This window comes from Triticum dicoccoides, chromosome 7B (genome assembly GCF_002162155.2).
Source record: "Triticum dicoccoides isolate Atlit2015 ecotype Zavitan chromosome 7B, WEW_v2.0, whole genome shotgun sequence".
In the NCBI taxonomy this organism is placed as follows: Eukaryota; Viridiplantae; Streptophyta; class Magnoliopsida; order Poales; family Poaceae; genus Triticum; species Triticum dicoccoides.
In genome coordinates this window covers 748,333,768-748,351,627 of record NC_041393.1, presented here as the reverse complement: position 1 = coordinate 748,351,627, position 17,860 = coordinate 748,333,768, and the positions used below count along the sequence as shown (strand labels likewise).

The following is a 17,860-nucleotide window of genomic DNA, read 5'->3' as shown; positions in this document are numbered from 1 at the left end:
GCGGCCAAGGCAGGCCATGCGCCCCCTCCCCCTTGAGTCTGAATTTGACTAGGAAGGGGGGGGGGGTGGGGCGGCGCCCCCCTTTCCTTCTCCCTCTCCCTCTCCTTCGTTCCCCCTCTCTCCCTTTTGGTGGAAACCTACTAGGACTTGGAGTCCTAGTAGGATTCCCCTCTTGGGGGCGCACCAAGGAGGGCCGGCCGGCCTCCCCTCTCCTCCTTTCTATATGGGGGAGGGAGGCACCCCATAGACACACAAGTTGATCTTTTAGCCGTGTGTGGTGCCCCTTCCACAGATTTCCACCTCGGTCATATCGTCGTAGTGCTTAGGCGAAGCTCTGCGCCGGTAACTTCATCATCATCATCACCACACCGCCGTGCTGACGAAACTTTCCCTCGGCCTTAGCTAGATCTAGAGTTTGAGGAACGTCCCTGAGCTGAATGTGTGCAGATCGTGGAGGTGCCATGCGTTCGATAATTTATCGGTTGGATCGCGAAGACGTTTGACTACATCAACCGCGTTACTTAATGCTTCCGCTTTCGTCCTACGAGGGTACGTGGACACAATCTTCCCCTCATTTCTATGCATCACCTAGATAAATCTAGCGTGATCGTAGGATTTTTTTGAAATTACCGCGTTCCCCAACAGCAGCCCACCGCTATATCCCTCCAGCACAAGCTACGACTCCAGCTACTATGGGCAACGACGACGTGGACCTGCAGATCATCGCCCCACCAGCACTGCTGGCTCGCCGACGTCCTCCTCCCATCATCGTCATCGACGGAGTCGAAGAGGAGGTGCCAGAGCTGCCACTTACCACTCAAGTCAAGCAAGAGGTGCGACGGTCAGGTCGCATAGCAGGGCAGGGGCCTAACAATCTAAAACTGTAAGTTTCAGATTCAGTTATAACAGTTGTCGCCAGTTCCATGTGAGATTCAGTTCCGTCGGTTTAGTTCAGTGAGTTTATCAAGGTGTTTGCATTCTCAGTGAGATTCAGTTCTGTCAGTTTAAGTATCTTTGAAAAATTTCAGTGTCCATGTGCTATCTATGTAAGACTAAATGCTATCTATGGGAGACTAAATGTCTCCCAAACTTCTCTGAATTTGTCTGAACTTGTTTAGATATTTTTTACCTTTCTTGTAGTCTGTGATGAAGCAATTTCTGAAGTAAACAAATCTCAGCAATAACTTATGATACAACACACAGAAATAAACTGCATCGTACTTAGATAATTTAGTTCTTAACTTAACTTAGCACCAGTTCTCAGCATCAGGATAATATTTGGGCAGTACAGATCAGGGCAAACAGCACCCCCCACACCAATCAAAATGATCTGAACCCATTACAGTTCTTAGGCAGTTCATAGCTAATATATTAAGGATGCATATTCGCATCAGACTGATTAGTCCTAGGCCAATTATATATATAGGCCTCATATATACTTACCATCCAGAGCTACCACTTCACTTATCCATCACAACTTCCTTGATCTTGTACAACTTTTCCTTGCACCCATGACCAACCTTCAGGAGCTCAGCAATGACATTCTCCAGCTTCTTCTTCTCTTCTTTAAGGAGGTCTCTGTCCACCTCTATCTCCTTCATGGCCTTCCTTGTGTTTTGGATTATATCAGCTTGACTCTGAAGGATGCACCTCTGTTCTTTCTTGAGCTTAAGCTTCTCCATTTGAAGCTCAATCTTTGCCTGCTCCTCAAGTTGCTTCTTATTCTCCTTCAGTTCATTGATTGCCTGGCTTGTGCAATCCATGTCATGAGATTTGATTCCATCTAGATAATCAAACAACTTGGACACATCATCCACCAGCTGGCTATACTGATTGGCCACATAATCAAGCTCCTTCTGCAATTTTGCAACCTCTATCCCATGAGCCTCATTATCCTGGGCTCTACCAAGGTTCTGCTCATGATACATATCCCAGAGCTTGCTTAAGCACCTTTGCATAATTACAGGCCTGGGGGCATCTACCCACTCCAGAACACCACAGTTCACACCATCCTGAAAATCAATTTAGATTTACAGTGAACACCATAGTTAACAAGCAAGTTCAGAATAACAAATCATAAATAGTAATGATATACATAGCTACACTAGCTAGTCCTATACTAAAGATACAATACATCAATATGTTTCATATGTTTCCAGTGCTCTTTACTACAAGTATTCAGACATCCAATGTTTTTACACTTAAGGAAATTTCAGACAAACAACAACTAAACACTCTGTTTCCACTACATAGCAGAAATTCAAGCTAATCAAATCCACACCAACTTGGTCCATTACCTCAGTAGCACATCCTATGAATCTCCTGTCAGTGTCAGTGCCTTCAAATGCCACAAACTTGCCTTGCCTCTGCCTGTGCAGGATGCACCTTCTCTCAGATTCAGTCACAAGCCCACAGAAACTAGGGTCTATCACAGTGTCAGGAGTTTTCTGCAACTTCAAAAACATATCTATATCAACTACACCTCACATATGTCAACTTAAATGGAAGAAATCTCAAATATCTTCAAACCGTAACCCTAACCCTAGAACAGATAGGAGGGAGGAAGAGGATAGACTGAGCTGACTGACAAAGTAATCCATCTACATGCTGCTGAACTCGCTCATGTACTCATCATCATCGTCCGACGTCTCGTTACTGTTCGGCCACGACGGCATGGTCGTGGCGTCGTTGGAGTGCCAGAAGAAGAAACATAAGCAGAGGAAAGCAGAGAAGAGTGGAGTGAGCTTGGGGGAGAGTGAGAAAGCTGGTGGGAACAAGCGGCCCGGTCGGCCAGGTTATTCCTGGTCCGACCAGGTGCGACCGATGACCGGCTCTAACGGCTGCACGCGCGCGCCGTTAGCCGTTAGGCGGGCCGCCAGCCTGGCACGTGATCCACTCACGCCAGAATCGTGGTTAAAATGGTTAAAACGACCATTTCGTCAACTTGGTAGTTTTTAGTCACAAGATTACCTTTTTCGGTAGTTTTCGGCCACTTTTAAAAAAGTGGTAGTTCTGTGGGACGCGAACCCCTAAACTGGTAGTTTTTTGTCAAACACTCCTTCTTCTGCATCCCTTCTGTTGGCTGTGGAGCACGCGCCATGGAATTGTTGTCGATCTAACTGCTACTCCTCCCTCTCATTGCCATCATCCCACTCCTCTGCCTCAACCATCAGCGTCAGCGTCGCGCTCTTGCCGTCCATCTACCCCGGTCGCCATGGGCGCTCCTGGTGCTCGGCCATCTCCACCACCTCGCGGGCGACCTGCCGCATCGCGTCATGCGCAACCTGGCACGGCGCCACGACCTGCTCGTGATGCTCTGCCTCAGCGGGCTGCCCGTCGTCGTCGCCTCCTCCACGGACGCCGTGTGCGAGGTCATGGTGTCCCGCGACGTTGACTTCGCCTCCCGCCACATGAGCTGCATGGTGCGCCTGTCCATCCCGCGGGGCACCGAGGGGATCATCTTCACACCCTGCAGCGACGAATGGCGCCAGCTCCGCAAGATCTGCACCGTCGAGCTACTCAGCGCTCGGCGCGTGCGCTCAATCCACCCCATGCGCGAGCAGGAGGCCGGCCGGCTGCTCCACGCAGTGGCAGCGTCTGCGTCGCAGCGTACGGTGAACCTCAGTGAGCTATTGTCGGTGTACGCTACCGACTCGTCGGTGCGCGCCATCCTCAGGAGCAGGTTCAAGGATTGGGGCGTGTTCCTGGCGCTGCTGCGACACGGGACCAAGTTGTTCGCTGGTATGAGCTTGCCGGACCTCTACCCGTCGTCGTGCCTCGCCATGCTCGTCAGTCAGACGCCAAGCCGGATCAGGCAGAACCGCCAGGAATTGGCCGCGTTCATGGACGCCATTGTCTGGGAGCACCAGAGGAACCGTCAGGCTGACGACGAGGAGGAGGTGTTGGAATAATTATGCATCTCTGGGATGCCATTAGCAGGAACAGATTGCACCTAGATCACCTCACAACATGAACAGAGAAGGGTTTAGGGTTTCTTTACATGTCACGGGTGTGGACATGATCGCCTGCTCGGGGCAGGCGTGATGCAGGGGTGATGTAGTCGAAGTAGATGTTCTCCTCGACGTCCTGATTCCTTCAGGACGCCACCGGCACTGCCCAGGGACAGCGGCGGCGGCTGGCTTAGGTCTTCCCGTCGCTGCAGCACTCCCCCTGATCGGATGGGGTGAGAGAATATAGGGAGGAGAGTAAACCTTACGTGAATTGTGATCTCGCAGGTGCCCAGCTCTCTCCCGTATCCCTTTTAATATGGCGCTGGCGACAGGGGACCCAAAACCTGAGTTGGTTTTTGGGCGCCCCCGATCAGGGCGCGTTAGTTCTGATCGAGGCTCACGTATGTTGGTACGTGGACCCCTTCACTTATCGTTATCCCTTTATCTTTTTTTTTCTGTTAGACTAATAGATCTAACTGGCCTGTTTAAGCCGTCAGATCAAAACCAACATTCTCCCCCTTGATCGTTAGGCTTAACTTCATTCGCCCATTCTACATAGGAATGATGTACCAAAGTGAGGTGTTACAACAGCTCAAAACGCCATAGAACCTAAACACTTATAGTACACCCGCCTATTTCGAAATGGAAAACATTTTACTAATTGGGGAGTGGTTTATTTTAATGGTCCTCTTATTCCAGAATCATCAGGCCTCCAGTAGTCCCATGCCGGCAACATGCTCACGAAAGATACTGGGTGGTAAGCCTTTTGTTAGCGGATCCGCAAGCATATGCTTCGTTCTTATATGTTTAACATCAACTGTTTGATCCTGGATTCTATCTTTCACAACACGATACTTTATGTCAATGTGCGTGGCAGCATTACTTGACCTGTTGTTACTCGTATAGAAAACTGCTGGTTCATTATCGCAGTACAATAAAATTGGTTTAGATATGCTGTCAACCACTTTAAGTCTGGGTATAAAATTCTTTAGCCATACAGCCTGCCCGGTGGCCTCATAACATGATACAAATTCTGCTTGCATCGTAGATCCAGCAGTTAACGTTTGTTTGGAGCTTTTCCACGATATAGCTCCTCCCGCGAGTGTGAATATATAACCTGACGTGGATCTCATACTATCCACACACCCGGCAAAATCAGAGTCTGAATAACCAACAATTTCTAGGTTATCAGTTCTTTTATATGTAAGCATGAAGTCCTTAGTTCCTTGCATATAACGCAAGACTTTCTTTGCGGCCTTCCAGTGGTCCGGTCCTGGATTTGATTGGTATCTGCCAAGCACCCCGGTTACAAAACATAAGTCTGGGCGTGTACACACTTGAGCATACATGATGCTTCCAACAGCTGAAGCATAAGGAACCGACTTCATCTGATCAGTTTCACATTGGTTCCTCGGACATTGAAATGTCCCAAACTTATCGCCCTTAACTATAGGAGCAGGTGAGGGTGAGCACTTATGCATATTGAATTTTTTCAGTACTCTCTCAAAGTATGCCTTTTGAGATAGTCATAACGTTCCTCTGGACCTATCTCGATGAATCTCGATGCCGAGGACATACGAGGCTTCACCAAGATCTTTCATATCAAAACTGGATGACAGAAAATTCTTGGTCTCATGCAGCATATCCTTATCGCTACATGCCAACAATATGTCATCAACGTATAGGACTAAAAATGTGAACCTACTGCCTTTAAACTTAACGTATATGCAGTTGTCCACAACATTTTCGGCGAAACCAAAAGTTTTGATAATTTTATCAAACTTGAGGTACCACTCTCTTGAAGCTTGCTTCAAGCCATAAATTGATTTCTTTAGACGACATGCTAAATGTTCCTTTCCTTCCACAACAAAGCCTTCTTGCTGAGCCATGTAGACATCTTCTTTTAAGTCACCATTTAGAAATGCCGTTTTAACATCCATTTGGTGTAGTTCCAGGTCGTAATGAGCTACTAATGCCATTATGATTCTGAAAGAATCCTTGGTTGACACAGGAGAGAAAGTTTGCTTATAATCAATGCCTTCTCTCTGTGTATACCCTTTTGCCACTAGCCTTGCCTTGAACCGTTTGACATTCCCTTTGGAATCATACTTGGTTTTGTAGACCCACTTGCAGCCTACTTTCTTAGCTCCATCGGGAACTTCTACTAAGTCCCATACATCGTTTGAGCCCATAGATTTCAACTCGTCTTCCATGGCAACCAACCATTTGGACGAATTTTCGCTTTTAATGGCTTCCTTATATGAGGTTGGATCCTCCACCTTTCCCATATCATTCATGTCCTCCATCAAAAAAGTGATATAATCATCTGATATGGCTTTCTTCCTCTCACGTCGTGGTCTACCCATGGGCGGAGGTGGTGGTGGAACATCATCATTTTCATTATTTTCTCGGAGATCCTCATTTGTGTTTGGATTCTCATTATTAGTTTCTGGATCACCATTCGACTGAGAGACTGAACCGTGAGATTCAGGATCATCAGATGTCACATTTATTCGTATTGGAAAAACAATCTCTTGGATAGTCGGGGATGGAACACAAACCCGCTTCTCCTCAAGATTGATCTCCCTTAAATTTGTGACCTCATTATCCTCAAAAAATACCGCTTGTCTAGTCTCCACAAACTTGGTGGTGTGTCTTGGACAATAAAAACGATATCCCTTTCCCCTATGAGGGTATCGAACAAAGAAACAGCTAACTGTTTTTGGATCCAGTTTCTTAAGTTGTGGATTGAAAACTCTAGCTTCAGCAGGGCAACCCCACACCCGTAAGTAATTCAAGCTCGGTTTCTTTCCCGCCTACATCTCGTAAGGTGTGTTAGGTGCTGACTTAGTTGGAGCAAGATTTAGTATGTGTGCAGCTGTCTTTAATGCCTCTATCCAAAGGCTTACTGGTAAACTCGAGTGACTAAGCATGCTTCGCACCATATCCATAAGGGTGCGGTTGCGGCGCTCGGCCACACCATTTTGTTGTGGTTCACCAGGCATTGAGTACTGAGCAATGATTCCATTTTCAGATAAGAACTTGGCAAAAGGTCCAGGAATCTGCCCATAAGGAGCATGCCTACCATAATACTCTCCCCCGCGATCAGACCGTACAACTTTGATTTTTGCATTCAGTTGATTTTCAACCTCCGCTTTATAGACTTTGAATTTCTCCAAAGCTTCCGATCGGTCACGTATGGGATAAATATACCCATAGCGGGAAAAGTCATCTGTGAATGTAATGAACGAATCAAAACCATCTACAGACTTAACATTAAGGGGTCCACATATGTCGGTGTGAATTAATTCTAAAACCCTTGTGGCTCTAACTGCTCCTTTCTTAATTGTTTTTGCAAATTTTCCTTTAATGCAGTCGACACATTTGTCTGCATCTGAGAAGTCTAATGGGAGGAGTATTTCATTTTTAACTAAGCGTTCCATTCTCCCCCTCGAAATGTGGCCCAAACGACAATGCCACAATTTCGAAGAATTACTTACTCCTTTCCATTTCTTCTCAACATTAATTTCATCACTCACATGCATAACTGAATCATTATGAAGAGATAACATGTATAGTTGGCCTCGTCTAACACCGATGCCTACATTCTTATTACATTTGATCAAAGCAAATTGTTTCTTGCCAAAATGGCACTCATACATATCATCATCTAAACGAGAAACTGAAATCAAATTCCTACTTAAGGTAGGCACATAAATAACATTATTCAATCTAAGAGTGTGGCCAGTGTGTAGCTCCAACGTGAGAGATCCCACAGCTTCAACATCGGCCTCAACTCCGTTCGCAACCTTAAGTTTTCTTGTTCCTCCTCTTATGGTTTGGATCGTATCGAATCCCTGCATAGAGTTAGCAACGTGAGTGGTTGCCCCTGAATCAATCCACCATGACTTTATTGAAAAATCAACATAAAGTGATTCATCTACAAAAGTAATTTCATCAATACCTCTTTTGTTCATCCATTTTAGAAAGCCTGGGCAGTCCCTTTGATAGTGTCCCTCTTCTTTGCAGAAGTTACAAGCATTTTCTCCAGCAGTGGAGCTGCTAGGAGCAGAAGAAGAACCACCGGCTTCTTTACCCTTGAATGCCTTAGGGTTGAATGGCTTAGTGCCTTCTTTCTTGACTTGCCTTTTCTGAGGCTTAGGGAAACCTTGTCAGTCATGCTTTCTCTTGTTAGAGCCAACATGAAAGACATGGTCTTTCTTCTGCCCCATGATCCTTTCTTCCTCCTGGACGATCCTTGCGGTCATCTCAGAGAGTGGCCATTTTTCCTTTAGAGAGTTATAGTTGACCTTAAATTGTTCAAACTCTTCAGGAAGAGACTCAAGAATAATTATGACAAGAAGGGCTTCACTTAAAGAACACTCCAAAGCCTTAAGCTTGGTGAAAGCATTTACCACCCTCAATATGTGCTGCCTAACATTTCCGTCAATAGTGTATTTCCGAAGAAGTTTAGCAAAAAGCTCATGAGCATACACTTTGTCGGAGCCTTTAAATTGCTCCTCCATTTCAGTGAGGAAATCTTTAGCAGTATCTTTCTTAGGGAGTGCTTCAGAAATGTCCGGCGATATTGTCGCTTTCATGATGAGAAGCGCAATATGGTTGGACTTATTCCACTTTTCCATCTTAACATCATACTCCTTCTTGAGTTCTGCATACCCTGTGACACCTGCCACAGGTGCCACAGGTTTTTCTTCCCTCAAGGCATAGTCAAATTCATTACAACCCAAACATAATTCGACTTGGGACTTCCAACGAGGGAAGGTACTCCCCGTAAGTGGTTCGATCGTGTCGGACCGGAATGGAGCGGAAGCTGAAATCATCATAAAAGTTCATAAGTAAACTTGCATGATTATAAATTTACGTTGGTAAATAAACAAACATGCCAAGTATTTAATTTCAACTCCATGTCAAAACACCGTTGGGCAGAAAAAACATGGATTTAAAATATCATAGGGGATGACTCATAATAATAAAACAACGTTGGTCCGAATTAAAATTAGAGTCATTTCATTCTTAATTTAAACATCAACATAAAAGAAAATATCATTATTTTTGATGTCTAAAAATTCATCATGCAAAACACATAATAAATCCTGAATAAAAAAATCTCGTTGGTTCAATTTTACCCAGAATAATAATGTGTTCATTTTATTTTTAGGCATTTTCTGTTTTAAACAGTGCAAAACATGAAAGATATTAACTTACATGCACTGGAAATCACAGAAAAAACGCGATGGCCCAAAATACCCACGGTTATACAGCGGCCCAAAACCCAGCAGCGAAAAACCGTAAAAAAAACACGCTGGGCTAAGGCAACTTGGGCTGAAGCCCGTGGCCAAAAATGGCCCATTAACGCCCGCCGGCCCGGGTCATAGCTCCGCGACACTGTGAGCCGTCCGATCGAATCTGACGGCTCGCGCGGCTTGCGGCCGGAGCAAAAACAGCTGACCTGGGCTAACCCTAGGTCGTTTCCCCCTCTCCCCCGCATCTGATTCCCGATCCCGCTGGCTCCATTTCGAGGTCGACGGCGGCGACGAAAACGCCGGCCACCCCAGTCCATACCGACGCGGCGGCGGTGCTCGCCGGAGGAGCGGGCGCAGGACTAAGTCCGCGCGCTCTCCCGTCGAGCATGGCAGCCCGGGTCGTGTCCAAGCGGGGCGGGGAGGAGCACCCCGGCGGGCCAGCGGCCTGCTGAACGGCGACGTCGAGGCACGGCGGCCCACGGCGTCCTACCGCACGGTCTCTCCGTTGGGAGGGAGAGGCGTGGCGTTCCGCGCGGCGACCCGAGGGACGGCGGCGTCGCGGCATCGGCGTCCTCGCATGGTGTCGGCCATGCGGGCCCCGAAGGGGATAGACGTCGACACGGCGCATTAGGTGAGGATTCTCCTCATTGCTTCTCCAATTCGTGTTCATTAGTTGCTTGATGTGGGGAAAAAGCAATCCTAATTTCAGAATTAGGGTTCTTGCGAATTGGGGATGAATTCTAGGGTTCTTAAACATGAGGGGGTGCTACAGTTGACTTGCGTGTATCCCTCTGCCTAATATTTTGCTAATGCATACGGAAACAGTACTTAAGCATGATCAATTTTAATCAACTTAACATGAAGGTGAGCATAAGATCTTAACTTAGATTAATTAGAATTGATGAACTTAGGTGGCACTACTGATCCGTAGCAAATTGGAATCAAAACATCATCAACAGTGGGCAATTGACATCAACATTAGAAAATAGTAGCAATCAAACTTGATCTACAGAGGGCCTAAACTTGAGATTGGTTTACTGAACATGATATAGGGATCTAAAAGCAATCATATCTGGCGACTGATACCATTGTTGGAATAATTATGCATCTCTGGGATGCCATTAGCAGGAACATATTGCACCTAGATCACCTCACAACATGAACAGAGAAGGGTTTAGGGTTTCTTTACATGTCACGGGAGTGGACATGATCGCCTGCTCGGTGCAGGCGTGATGCAGGGGTGATGTAGTCGAAGTAGATGTTCTCCTCGACGTCCTGATTCCTTCAGGACGCCACCAGCACTGCCCAGGGACAGCGGCGGCGGCTGGCTTAGGTCTTCCCGTCGCTGCAGCACTCCCCCTGATCGGATGGGGTGAGAGAATATCGGGAGGAGAGTAAACCTTACGTGAATTGTGATCTCGCAGGTGCCCAGCTCTCTCCCGTATCCCTTTTAATATGGCGCTGGCGACAGGGGACCCAAAACCTGAGTTGGTTTTTGGGCACCCCCGATCAGGGCGCGTTAGTTCTGATCGAGGCTCACGTACGTTGGTACGTGGACCCCTTCACTTATCGTTATCCCTTTATCTTTTTTTTTCTGTTAGACTAATAGATCTAACTGGCCTGTTTAAGCCGTCAGATCAAAACCAACAGGAGGACCTATTGGACGTGCTCCTAAGGATCCAGCAGGAAGGCGAGCTGCAGTTCCCCTTGTCCACTGACAACATCAAGTCGGTCGTCGGCGTAAGCACCGCAACTCTCTTTAGGTATCACCTCCATGTCTATCTGACACACACCATGAGAAAACTTATGTATGTGTTTGTCACAGGACACGTTCTCCGGTGGCAGCGAGACGGCGGTGACGATGTTGCAGTGGGCCATGTCTGAGCTCGTTAAGAGCCCAAGAGCGATGCAGAAGGCGCAGGACGAAGTCCGTCGCGCGCTCGCCGGACAGCCCACGGTGACCGAGTCCTCGCTCGCCGATCTAAACTACCTGCACCTGGTGGTCAAGGAGGTGCTCCGGCTGCACCAGCCGTCACCGCTGCTGCTGCCGCGGGAGTGCTAGAGTGATGGTTGCCGTCTCCTCGACTACGACGTGCCCAAGGGGACGATGGTGCTCGTCAACGCCTGGGCCATCAGCAGAGAGCCCGCCCACCGGGACGCGGCCGAGGAGTTTGTGCCGAGCGCGGTGAGGCCACCGACTTCAGAGGCGGGGACATGGAGTACACGCCGTTTGGGGCCGGGCGGCGGATGTGCCCCGGGATGCCGTTTGGGCTGGCCAACGTGGACCTCGCGCTCGCCGGGCTGCTCTACCACTTCAACAGGTAGCTGTCGGGCGGTGCGGCCGCCGGCGAGCTGGACACGGCGGAGGAGATGGACGTCACCGTGCGGCGGCGCCACGACCTCGTGCTTGTCCCCGTGGTGCAATTGCCTGTGCCACCAAATTATTGATAGTCGCAAAACAACCCAAATGATAACACCTACACATGTGGCATATCTATACTTTGCCCACACGCTTTGATCTCCGTCTGTTATGTTTTGCACGAATCTTGAAAGAATATGCTGGAATTTCAGTGTCACGTAGGCATAGCGTGTTGTGTGGGCGGTAGAGCGTTCACCCACACGACCCGCAGCGCGCGGTTACCAGCGCCATGTGGGCGAACTAGTTGCCGCCTACACAGTCACCACCCAGTTCACGCCCGCGTGGGTGAACTGCTCTTTCGCCCACACGATGCTCGTACGGTGATAGATGGCAACTGCAGTTGCGCGTATATGGCAACTAGGTAAACGCACATGGCAACTATGATTAACCATACATGGCAACTATGGTTGGACCACACGTGACAACTAGGTAAACACACATGGCAACTATTGTTTGACATTGGCAAGTAGTTAATCACACACGACAACTATGCTTTGATTACACGCGACAACTACCATAAAGTAGACATGGCAACTATAGTTAACCAAAATAGAGAGAGTTGCCATGCTTTTACAACTACATTTGTCATCCCAGATAACTAAAGTTGTCATCCCCGGGGTAAGTAACATAGCTGCGTCAGGACGTGTGGGCATATTTACTTTGTGCCACACACACGGGATAGAGATGATTAGTACATGTTGGGTGTGTGGCACAAAGGCGCTGCGCCCACACATATGGGCAGTTCTAATGGTCGCCCACACATGATCCGAATGGGATGCCTCCTGATTATGCCACACATGATGTGTGGGCGGATCTTTAGTATGCCACACGTGTGGCAGTTATCAGGGTCCCAAAACAATCAATTTAATCTGTATGCCACCAAGATTTAAAAATTCTTGGTATTACGATCAGGGAATTCGTGTTTGCAAGTACTGATACGGGTCTAGGTTTCCAAGCTCTCGATCTACTCCCAATTATCAAATCTTGAGTACAATTTGGTAGTTAAGTTTGTATCAGCAAGAAAGGGGATCAGGATTAGAGCCAGAGGTGGGAGGAGAGATACATAGCCCAACGGCGCCACCAATTCTGTGATCAATCGATAACCCTAGCACTCTCACCACACATGTTATAGGCAGTCTTACTTGCTCCAAGTCGGTCCAGTGAAGCGTGCGATGGACCTCCTCTCCCGCTTGGGCCTAGTTTGGGCTGTATTGGAGTCGACCTTTGGGTCCACCATAGTAGTTGACGTGACATTCCTTCCCCATTTAGTCGTGGCTTGTCCCCCGATCCCGCTTGGGCCTAGTTTGGGCTGTATTGGAGTCGACCTTTGGGTCCACCATAGTAGTTGACGTGACATTCCTTCCCCATTTAGTCGTGGCTTGTCCCCCGAGCCAAAGGTCGAGGAAAATGCGCCTGCAAGGGATCCAAATCTTCCCAGGATGCTAGCAACGGAGGGAAGCCAGGCCACTGTACAAGGGTGATCAGGGTCACCCTTGATCAGGGTTGGGCCACCTTCGCCGCCGTTCATTAGATCATGATCGGGTACATGCTGACGTTCAAGCTTCTGATCCCCGACATGATGAAGGTGATCGTCTTCGACGAGTAGGGCGTGGAGGTGGTCACCAAGTGCAAAGAGCACGACAACGCCTTCACCGCGACTGCCTGAGCTCTGGTTGCCTCCTGTTGCTTCCCGTTGCTCGTTCCTTGTTGGTTCTTGCTTTAAGACCTGGGTTTCGTTTAGAACTTATCATACTTTGTTGGTTTAAAACTTGTTTTGCATGGCTAAGACTTGTGTTTGTGTGTAAGATTGTTCTGTTGCTACTAGTTTAGTTGTTAGTAGTTCATGTGTGCCTTTGGTAACCTCACCACATGGAGGAGGAGGTTACCACACAACTGTCCTGAATATAACGAAACAACCGGACTTGTGTTTCCCCTCGAACAAGTCCGCAACCAAACAGCAGGCCTTCGGTTTAGCACATGCAGGCCAGAGGGAAAGCAGGCAACCAGTCAACATGCAGAAGTTGATTTTTTGACTGCGTATGCTCAACCAGGCCCAACTGAGACAAATACGCAAAGTGGCAAAAAAAAAATGCAGGTAACCAAACGCGCCCTGATGCTTCCCAAAATAAATAGCTGCTGGTCAGGTCGGCAAGGCGGTTTGGACAAAATAATCTTCACTGCATGTAGGCTGACCGCCACGAGGAAGAAGTACTACTAGACTTCTCTAGCAAGCCCAGCTGATACGTAAGGAGTGACTTCATCTATGGTATAGTATCCCACCCTTTTGCCACTAAGCTGGAGGCCCTGCTAGACGACTAGAGATGCGTGAAAAAGGACCGGGACCCACAGGGGCGATGCTGCTGGGAAGACTTTTACATTTTGACAGTGACACGAGTGGTATACGAATTGCGCGTCTCCATCCTCCATGGTGCCGTACGTGTGGAAAATATGAAGCATACCATCCTTGTATTGTACAGTCAACAGTTTCGTGCGGGATCGACATCGCGAGCAGCTCTTGTCCACATGCCGATCGATGCCACCAACCGCGCGCCGCGCTCACCAAAACCAGCCTGAGAAGACTCCACCCTGTCGGCCTTTCCCCTTTTAGTCTTCGCAGAGCGGAGGCCTCGCTGAATAATCGTCTGCGTGAGATCTGACAGAGTTTCGTACTTGACCCGGCATCGTGCCTGATGACTTATAAATAGCCAGGCGCGCCCGGGATGATCCATGTGCATTCCAGTTTCCAGAGACTACCGCTAGCTAGCTTCAGAGTGGACACAACGAGCTAGCTCTCCGGCGTCGACCAGGAACAACGTTTAGAGATGGGCCACGCGAGCGCAGCCCTCCCCGTGATTGACCTCGCGTCCCCGGACATCGCCGCCTCCACCAAATCCGTCCGGCAGGTACGTCCGGTCTCCGGCGAGATCCATCCATAAGCTAATAAACCACCTGTTTGATCCATCACATATACATACATGGATGCAGGCGCTGGTGGATTACGGCTTCTTCTACGTGATCAACCACGGGATCGACGACGCGCTGATGAAGAGCGTCTACGCGGAGAGCAGCAGCTTCTTCCAGCAGCCGATGGAGGAGAAGATGGCGCTGCGCAAGAACAGCAGCCACAGAGGCTACATTCCGCCCGATTTTGAAGGCTTCGAGGCTGACGCCGGTGGCAAGGGTACCTAATAAACCACCTGCTTTATTAACCTTCTTTCCATTTCTTCTCTTTGTTACTCCGCAAATTAATTTGTGCATGCATGCTCTAACCATTTCTCCACCTTTCCATGGGAGTATAGGGGACCTACTGGAGTGTTTCCACATTGGGTCTGGGGTAGACGGAGACTCCAAGAATCATGTGAATCAGTGGCCGCCTGCAGGTACTAATTAGTCTATTACCCGGCCCACATCAAATATGATTTCATCAATAACATCGGTACGCGTGCCGCAGAACGCTTTCCATATTGGAAGGAGACAATGAAGTCCTACTATCAATGTGCAATGTAAGCTTCTTCTTATTCTTCTTCTTCCTCTTTTCTGAATCATCAAGTATTTATTCTTGTCCTAATATGTTGTTCGTGTATATTACTGTGTTTTCCTGCTAACCAGGGGAACTAGCAAAAGGATACTGTCCTTAATTGCTTTGAGTTTGGACCTGGACGCTGAATTCTTCAAGCCAGATGGCTCCGAAACAATCCTTCGATCAATTCATTACTCAGGTAATTTATTAGATGTATGTTAGCCGTTCATATCATCAAGGTGTCAGGTCCAGATGAAATTTTAGCACCTTCCTAGCAACTGGTTATATTTATATATATATTTGGTCCATTCACTACAGGCCGGGCAATTGAATCGAAACATGGAAGTGATCATGGTGCAAACGCTCATACGGATTATGGAATGTTAACTCTTCTTTCGACAGATGGCACCCCTGGCCTGCAGGTGTGTGCGCATAATTCATCAGCTCTAGTTTCTTCTGTCATTTTATCTAATCACACAACCATGCACACAAGCACGCACTATGTTTGTGTAGTTGGCATCTATATTTATATTCTTGCTATGTTCTTACTCTACTATGAGTGTACAGATATGCAGGGACAAGGATGGCCGTCCCCAGCTCTGGGAAGATGTTCATCACATTGATGGGTAAATACTTCTTTTCTGTGCTAATAAAATTAATTCCTTATAGAGTCAGGCACCCTTCATGCATGGTCAATCTATTGCAAAAATTACTAGTACATATTTAATCACCAGTAGTTTTATTTGTTCATTAATCAACCCTTTGGGTTGTGTCTTCCCATGCTCCTTCGAATATTTTTTTGACCTTGCATCTTCCAACTTACTGATGTACTTGCAGGGCACTTGTTGTGAACATTGGTGATTTGCTAGAAAGGTGGACAAATAATGTTTATAGGTACATTCTCTCTAAACATTGTTGATCCTGAAGAACATTGGTGATTTGCTAAAAATAATTTGTTGTCTAACATCGTGATCATGTTTCAACAATGTCGTTGGATTAAAATATATATGTGAATTTTGTTATTTATGCATTTTTCAACTTGTAGGTCTACACTTCATCGTGTGTTGATGGTTGGCAAAGAGCGGTATTCAGTGAGTATACTAACTAACTGCTAAATTCAGAATGTTTCTGTTCAGCAGTTCCAATATTTAGCTCCTGGATTTATTTCTAATCATCTGAAAATTCGATTTATCGGCTCTTCAATTTTCTTTGTCAAACTATCCACATAGTCATATTTGAATGCACATTATTATATATAATTAAATTTCATAACTACACTTGATGACATTCATATGACCACCCTAGTGAAACTACCAACCTTGCACCTCTAGTCATGGGGTCAAGTCCTCCTGTTTACATTTATTTTAAACTCAACATATATTCTTAATTTTTTTAGTTGAAATTTAGGAAAAACATCTTGTGTCAGTAACCTACAATAAATATTCAAATCCAACAGCCAAAACCATCATTTAGTAGACACTACATTTCTGGTGATTTATACAGTTATCCATAATCTTGCCGCACATAAAAAAATTGCTCTTCGTCTCCTTCTCTCGCTGTTTCAATATGGCACCTCCTTTAATAGAATATATATAGAGACAACTTACACAATACTATACAGAAACAACCATCCACAACCTTGGAGGAGCACGTACAACTTTAACATTTAATGACTGATGATAAATAAATGGAAAAAATATTCATCAATTGTAAATATATTTTATACAAGTTTCTTTCATGTATCAGGTGGCTTTCTTTGTTTGGCCAAGCCCAGATACGATGGTTACATGCATAGAAAGTTGTTGCAGCGAGGCAAATCCACCAAGGTCCTCTTCTAATAATATCTGAATATTTCTTTTTTTTGGCCTATTATTGTATCTCATGCTTTTGGAAATTGGACACCTTTTCAGATACCCGCCTATTAGGAGTGACGAATACTTGGAGCAGAGATTAACTTCCACATACAAATACAAGTAGACTATCTGGTCATTCCTGGCTGTAGTCTGTTTGGTTTTATCAGAAGTTGCCAAAAGCTTTATGTTGGTGCAGTCAAGTACCATAGTTGATGAATCATGGGGTGTAATCTCTATGTTTTTTGTATTGGCTTAAACTGAGAGTTTCCTAATAAATTGGGTGTGATGTCGTCTGATGTATAAGGACAATTTGGAATATGAGGCAGCTAGTATCGGCTATATAATATATATTGTTTGCCTACAATAGTCATATGTTATAACAAATACAGTCTGTTTTCGCATATATATTGTTTGCACGTAAAAGTATCTCCGAAGGTTTGCGGTGTATCCATGTCGGTTCCCGCCATCAGGTAAAATTAATAAGGATTCTAGTGGTGTGTGTATGAACTCCCTTCACCTAACGGCAACCTTTCTTAATATACGGGTCAACTCTAACACATGACATCGAGTACACGTTACAAAGCAGGAATTAAGACAAGGTGTAGGGCACTAACTCTTCCCAATTATATTAAGCCAACTCTAATTGTAGCCCAGAAAACGTAGTGGAGATACCTGGTATACATCACCAACACCTCCTCCTCTCCTCCTCCTCTGATGCCCCAGTCGGCGGCAAGGGAGGAACCTTAGCCGCCAGCCGCCTCTCCACCTCCCCACCCCTCTGCCCCCTTCCCGCCGCCGCCAGAGGACACGCCCGGGCAAAGCCCGGCCGGCGGTGGCGGCCGGGATTCTCACCC

The 17,860-nt window shown here is 46.8% G+C and overlaps 1 protein-coding gene and 1 pseudogene across 1 annotated transcript; both read left to right on the top strand.

Moving 5' to 3' along the window:
- The first annotated feature begins 3,098 nt into the window (after window positions 1-3,098).
- On the top strand, window positions 3,099-11,662 carry LOC119339668 (annotated as a pseudogene).
- Window positions 11,663-14,378: 2,716 nt separating this feature from the next.
- On the top strand, window positions 14,379-17,350 carry LOC119339377 (2-oxoglutarate-Fe(II) type oxidoreductase hxnY-like). Its single transcript, XM_037611465.1, has 11 exons — window positions 14,379-14,536; window positions 14,619-14,814; window positions 14,933-15,013; window positions 15,085-15,136; window positions 15,243-15,352; window positions 15,472-15,575; window positions 15,721-15,779; window positions 15,991-16,047; window positions 16,199-16,244; window positions 16,900-16,979; window positions 17,064-17,350. Exons 1-11 carry the CDS (start codon window positions 14,456-14,458, stop codon window positions 17,128-17,130), a joined length of 933 nt encoding a protein of 310 aa, XP_037467362.1. The 5' UTR covers window positions 14,379-14,455; the 3' UTR covers window positions 17,131-17,350.
- Window positions 17,351-17,860: the final 510 nt, after the last annotated feature.